The sequence below is a fragment of the Anastrepha ludens genome, chromosome 2 (genome assembly GCF_028408465.1).
Source record: "Anastrepha ludens isolate Willacy chromosome 2, idAnaLude1.1, whole genome shotgun sequence".
NCBI classification, from domain to species: domain Eukaryota; kingdom Metazoa; phylum Arthropoda; class Insecta; order Diptera; family Tephritidae; genus Anastrepha; species Anastrepha ludens.
In genome coordinates this window covers 181,316,276-181,322,930 of record NC_071498.1, presented here as the reverse complement: position 1 = coordinate 181,322,930, position 6,655 = coordinate 181,316,276, and the positions used below count along the sequence as shown (strand labels likewise).

The 6,655-nt window shown below is 39.3% G+C and overlaps 1 protein-coding gene across 1 annotated transcript; it reads right to left on the bottom strand.

Moving 5' to 3' along the window:
- Positions 1 to 4,611: 4,611 nt before the first annotated feature.
- On the bottom strand, positions 4,612 to 5,537 carry LOC128860765 (uncharacterized). The gene is made up of 2 exons (XM_054098495.1): positions 5,246 to 5,537; positions 4,612 to 5,161 (listed from the first exon to the last, which is right to left on the bottom strand). Exons 1-2 carry the CDS (start codon positions 5,333 to 5,335, stop codon positions 4,784 to 4,786), a joined length of 468 nt encoding a protein of 155 aa, XP_053954470.1. The 5' UTR covers positions 5,336 to 5,537; the 3' UTR covers positions 4,612 to 4,783.
- Positions 5,538 to 6,655: the final 1,118 nt, after the last annotated feature.

Sequence of the window (6,655 nt, the reverse complement as noted above, 5' to 3'; positions counted from 1 at the left end):
TACATTATGGCTGTATAAGGCGGTTATACGACCCATTTGATCGTATGGTTCGGTAGTTTGGTGGAGAGCTCTAGGGAGAGAGTACAATACCAAATTACTCGGCAGAATACAAAGATCAGCCTGTGCAATAACGGTCGGTGCAATCAGATCATGTCCTAGAGAGGCTCTCAATGCACTGACACACCAACCCAAGCGTAGCAATATGCACTGGGTGTGCAGTAGTACAATAAACATATCAACGCCCTCATATCAACCTCAAATTTAATCTCAACTAAAACCGATCGTCATGCGGAAATGTCACAAACACAAGAAAATATTAATTTCAATCAAATTGAGATGCTAGTGTCCTGACATTTAGAATCAAACAAAATTGAAATCAATTATCAATTCGTGCAGCATCAAAATTCATTGTTCGTTTGTCAATTATGGATCACAGCAACCACGACAGACTGACGCTGTGGCCAATCATTACACATCTTTGTATGCGGAGTGTACATGCGTGTACATCCGCACACATACACATCCACATATATGTATAGGTGGAAGCGATTATATTAACTTGTGGCCAGCAGTCGAAATTACAATTTATCATTATTACCGATTTCGCTAAACCACAAACACAAGCACCCACACCGTTTCCACTAACCAGCAGCCACGACTTACAATACGTACCAAGCGTTATGTATACGCCATGGCGCACCATGCATTCGTTGGATATTTATTGGCAACCACTAACATCGTTTACATGCAACATTTGCATTGTTTATTGCTTATTGTTGTGTGGTATTGAGGGGTTGTGGCAAACACAGCGTCGAACTGTTACACCCGCATCATTACGTGTTGCATTTATGCATTCCGTGTGGTTGTTGTTTGATGGCTTATGCGCCACATGCTGACTTGCCGATGACGCTAATGCAAAGTGTGAAGAATCGGAGAATGCGCTGTGGTCAATTTGAATTGGTGCAGGCATAATAGTTTCTATTGATTCTTGAAATATCCGGATTTTCTAAATTTTTATGAGCCTTTCGAACTCTTTTCATGTTTTGAGCTATTGGAATAGAATTATGTTTGGAGCGAAATTGAAAAGTATACTTTCTTCACTATGGGAAAATAGTAAAGGCAAGACAATGTCTGACGCTCTACGCTTATTTTTCTTAACATAGGCTTTCAAGCACAGCTTGGCATCAAGTGTTATATCCAGATGTCCGACCTCTTCGACGCATGGGAGTATCGCCTCATCGATGAAGATACAAGACAATCTTAGCATTATTTACGATAAACGCTATGTATATGACTGGCTTTTGCTAACTTTATTGTCCATTTCTTAGCTAAAGTATTTAGTGCGTTTTCAATAGTATTATCGGCTGAAGGTAGGGCAGTGTCATCCGCAAATGTTGCAATTACTTGCTGATTTGCCAATGGTTGGTCGTGGGTATACAGGAGATGTTCCAGACGACCTAAGTACTTCCCTGTGGAAAGCCTGCGTTTATAGGTATTTTTTATTACTTAAGATGATAACCACCTCGCAGTTTTTTGTTGGCACCGTGGACTTGAGTTTTTGAAGGACCCTTTCGTGGCATATTTTGTCGAAAACTTGCGCTACATCAAGAAAATGCATCATTGAATGCATCATTTTAAAATGTCTAAAAAGGATATCACCAAAAACATGAGTTCCAAGGCTGAACATTAAGCAGACGACCCAACATTCACGCAACGCATCATCATTGAAGACGAAACGTTGTTTATGGGTACCACACAAAATCCAGGCGTCACACGAGTGAGTGGAGAGCTCCAAATGAACCAATACCAAACAAAACCATGTCGTTTTCAGTCAAAAAAGAAAGCGAATCTCACGGTTTTTATGGATTATAAAAGTACTGTTCACCACAAATTTTGGTCAGAAGGTCAGACAGTTAATAAAGACTACTCTTTAGGCGTTGTAAGACCTTTAGCCGAAGCAATTCGCCAAAAGAATTTGCAAAGGATTTGTGAGAAAACAACACGTGAATTTGAACGATAACACACCGCCACACAGTACCACCATTATCCTCAATTTTTTACCAAAAATGAAACGAATACCATCCAACAGCCATCGAATTCACTTGATATGACTGCCATCGATTTTTTTCTGTTTAATCGAATCAAATACCTACTATAAGAAACGCGTCGTGTTTTTTAACAGCCGAAAGGAAACAATGAAAAAATCGAAGACTGCTTTGATGGCTAAACCAAAAATAAAGTCCCAAAAAAGTTTCTGGAGCAGGATCAAACGCTGGCATAAATGCGTTGGAATTGATTAGGAGTACTTTGAAGGCGATGATATCGCTTTTTTATAGTTTTAATTTTTTTTTATCAACTTAGTATGCATTCTATCAAAATTGTAGCGTCAATTGCGTACTAAAATAAAAAACTGTTTGTTCTTCCACATTTTTGCACCACCTTAAAAGCAGGAGCCTTCTAAAATAATGGACATATGTCAACGCATAAGCCAATGATCAGAGCATTTTTTAAGCTTTTTTCGATAATCAACTTTAATTTTTACCGCGATTCATCTTTTATGCCTTTTATCGACTAGAACGGGGCACGTCGAAGTGATAAATTATATGTAAAAAAGAGCACACTGCCTGCTAGAGAAAATCAGCTATATTCGTTGGTTGTAGATCGAGCTGGTAGATAAATGTTCGAGAACCAAATATATTGGCTGTACAACTAATTAATTTCGTATTTTTTGTTAAAAACCCCATTTATTTAAGTATAAAAGTGAAAAAATATTTTATTCACATTATTGTCCATTGGAAGCGGTAACTTTTTCCCATCTTTCAGGCAATTTATGGATTCCATCCCAGAAAAACTTCTCATCTTTTGCGCCGAGAAAGTCATCAAGCCATTTTTTAATACCCTCAACATTGGTGAACCGTATTCTGGAAAGGTTATTCTGCATCGACCAAGTCAAGTGGTGATCAGAAGAAGCTATGTCTGGGCTATAAGGCGGGTGAGGTAGAATTTCCCATCCGGCATTTTCCAAATAATTTTTGACCAGTACTGCAACATGAGGCCGAGCATTGTCATGATGGAAAATCAATTTCTCGTATCTGGTCACCCATTTTTACCGTTTTTCGGCTATTGCTTGCTTCAAACGTATCAATTATTGCCTGTATAGCTCTCCCGTGGTCGTCTGGCCCGATTTTAACAGCTCATAGTACAGCACTCCCTTCTGATCCCACCAAATACAAAGCATTACCTTCAAACCATAAATATTCGGCTTTGTTGTCGATTTGGCTGATTGGCCTGGCTTTACATATGATCATTTACGCTTTGTGTTGTCGTAATGAATCCTCTTTTCATCGCCAGTGACAATACTATGCAAAAACGATTTCTTTTTGTGGCGATTAAACAGCATTTCAGACATGCAAAATCGTCTCCCAACGTCTCTCGGCTTCAATTCGTGTGGCACCCAATTTCCTTGTTTGTGAATGTATCCGGCTGCTTTTAAACGTTTAGAAATGGCTTGTTGAGTGACTTCCAATGTTTCTCCAAGTTCTTCTTGAGTTTGGCATGGCTCTTGATCGAGTAATGCCTCCAATTCTTCGTCTTCAAACTTTTTTGATGTACAGCGATCAGGTCTGCCTTCTGTATCAAAATAACCACTTTTAAATCGTACAAACCACTGCTGACATACTCTAACCTCTGGAGCATATTCAGGATAAGCTTCTGAGAGTAAAAGGTGTGCTTCTGTTGCACTTTTTTTAAATTGAAGAACAAAAGCACACCTTCCCGCAATTGCTGATTTGTTGGACCGTAATTTGACATTTTGACTGTAATAAAAAAAAGTTTGTGTGCTTAATAATATTCACTGTGACTTATCAAACTTACTTGATTTTTTAACGTGCTTCAACATAGCTGTCACTGTCATACATAAATAGATATGAGGTTAGTAACAAATACGAAATTAAGAGGGCGCAAGAACCTGAAACATCTTTTCCACAAATCTTGTCTTTATCAGCTTTAATGGCTACGTCAATAAGCAAAATTTCTCATAATTGGGCTGAAGAACAATCCAAAACAAACATCTATTGAAAACCACTGTTTGGTGTGGCTGGAGGAATCATCGGCCCTTATTTCATCAGAGGCGAGGCTGGCGCCAATGTATAAGTGAATGGCGAACACTGACATGCATTGATAAATGAATTTTTGATATCGACAATTTATGCCTATGATCTCTACAACATTGGCTCCAACAAGACAACGCTACTTGCCACACAGCCCGTGAAACGTGAAAAAAATGAATTTTCTGTGTCGTCGTTTCGGTGGGGGAATTTTTCTCTCGTCTCGGACCAGTAAATTGGCCACCAAGATCGTGTGATATCCCAACTTTGAGCTTTTATTTGTGCAGATATGTAAAGTCTAAGTCTGCTTTGTGGATAAACCAGCTTGGATGGAACCCAACATTACTAAAGTTATTCACGAGATACCGACCGAGGTCCTGCAGCGGCTCATTCAAAATTGGTCTTTACGAATGGCCGAAATACGGCGCAGTTGCGGCCAACATTTAAAAGGAATTCTCTTTAAAAAATAAATGCCATGAATGACTCTACACAAAAATAATCATGATTGACCAATGAATTTGAATTTTTATTTTTCTATTTCAATTTTAAATCTGATACCTCTCAATTGTTTACCTCTTATATCTATTTCTTCTCTAATAGTTTATATATTGTAGAATTGTTGTCAGCTTAACAACACAGGTGCGCTCGTACACAGCTGCATGCCAGCGCGCAATGATTCACATAAATGAAACTAATTTCAATAAACTCCACCAAAACGCATGCGTCACTGCTGCGCCCGCACCACTATATGCCTGTTCCACCAGCAAGGCCAATTGCTTCATGGTCCGACCCAGCTCCTCGCCACCGCATTGCCTGAAACGCCAAACATCCTCTTTACCAGTCACCAACTGGGCGCAACGTTCAAACTCCTGTATTGCTTCGGCACGTATCGCTTCACCCTCGGACCGCATCTTCTCTGGCAATGAGTGCTGCAAGAAATTATCGATTTTTGTTAGTGCAGCAGTCTTGAACTGCTGCACCTCAGCGGCAGTGGTAAGACTCTCAAGCGAGTCCGTTGAGCTCACGTACGAATTGGCAGCAGCAGGCATCACACACTTGCAAAGTAAGAAAAAAGTAAAAAGTTAAATGAAAAGAAATTGGAAAAGTTTTGCGAAAGCCAAAATTCCAGCTAATATTACCAACGCCAGTACCGCAATAGCGATTGCAGTTGCAGTTGTAGTTCTAGTTACAGTTACAGTGTCACAGGCAAACAACGATTTGTCACACATGGCCACTAAATCAATTTCGACTTTCGAGATTTCTTAGCCTTTTTTTATTTTTTTTTCGTTTTTTGTATTTTGTGTGGCTTTTGCAAAATTATTCGCCTTCTGATGCAGCAGCACGTCCAACAGAGATGATTATTTCCACTGCCAAGTTGCTGGTGAGTTAAAGAAGCTCAGCCAAAACTAAATGGTGGAATGTTTTCAAGATGATTTCATCGTATTTTTCTGCCATTGTTGACACACAGATAGGCAAAGTGCGATAAGCGATAAGCGCATCTTGTCATTGGCAGCGCCCTGTTGGTCTCAATTAGCCTTTTGCACTCACAAATATTTATATTTGCGTCTACGCCCGCCTCAGCAGATAAGCAGATCTTATGCATAATTGGCACAGAATTTCTCACTATCTGTTTATATAATTAAGTGTTTATCAACTTGCTCGTACATACATACAGACGTTGTTTTTTACCAGTAATCTTCCCGAGATGAAACAAACAATAAAATACATTGTCAGGGTGCCATACATATATACACTTGTGCTCATATAATTAGCCACTGTAGCTTCTTACAATATTCGCTATGTTTTTCATGCTGAACTTTTTCAGTAATTTTTTATAAAAATATAGCTCATTCTATAACAAAAAGCCTATAAATTACAATTCTTAAGTAGGTTCAAAATTTAACAAACAAATTTCAACAATTTTTCATAAAAACATACCACTACAGAGTCTTCAGAAGGTTAGGTTAGGTTAGACTTGGTTGATGCTGTATGGATCATAAATTGATCCATAAGCATACCAAGTGTTTGTATGCGGAGCTTAAGAACTTTATATTTTGTCTTTAACAGTCCGCTAATTTTTTGAACTGCCACGCTTTCTGAGGTTGAATGTTATGGAGAGCCTAAACAGTTTATTCGTGTTTTGCTAAGTGCAGGGCAGTGGCAGAGTAGGTGTTCCAGGGTTCCTCACGCGTTGATTTCGTTACATAGTATGAGCCGCTTATGATGGAGTGAGTCGGTATCCGCATTACAAGCTTACTCCTGGGAGGAGATAAAATGTAGTTTGTAGACCTGATAGTGTGGCTGCGTAGCATGAATTTCGCATTCATCCATGAGCTGTTTCTTTCCCATCGTGAATTCGTTTCATGAATCATTGCTGCATCTATATCCAGTGGGTATTTGCAGAGATGTGGTTGCATACCGGCCGTGCAAGCTACAGGAAGATTTGCGTCTACTTTGGCTAGTATATCCACCTTCTCATTTCCTTCAATTCCTGGAACCAAGTAGATGGTGGCTTGTTTCTCAGTTCCTAGCTCATCCATCCTGTTCCG

What these genes read in the sequence shown, in the direction of transcription:
- LOC128860765 (XM_054098495.1), bottom strand. Translation starts at nt 5,335, where the DNA reads ATGTGTGACAAATCGTTGTTTGCCTGTGACACTGTAACTGTAACTAGA. An exon ending in CTATTGCGGTACTGGCGTTG is followed by an intron (nt 5,162 to 5,245) that starts GTAATATTAGCT and finishes TTACTTTGCAAG; the next exon opens with TGTGTGATGCCTGCTGCTGC.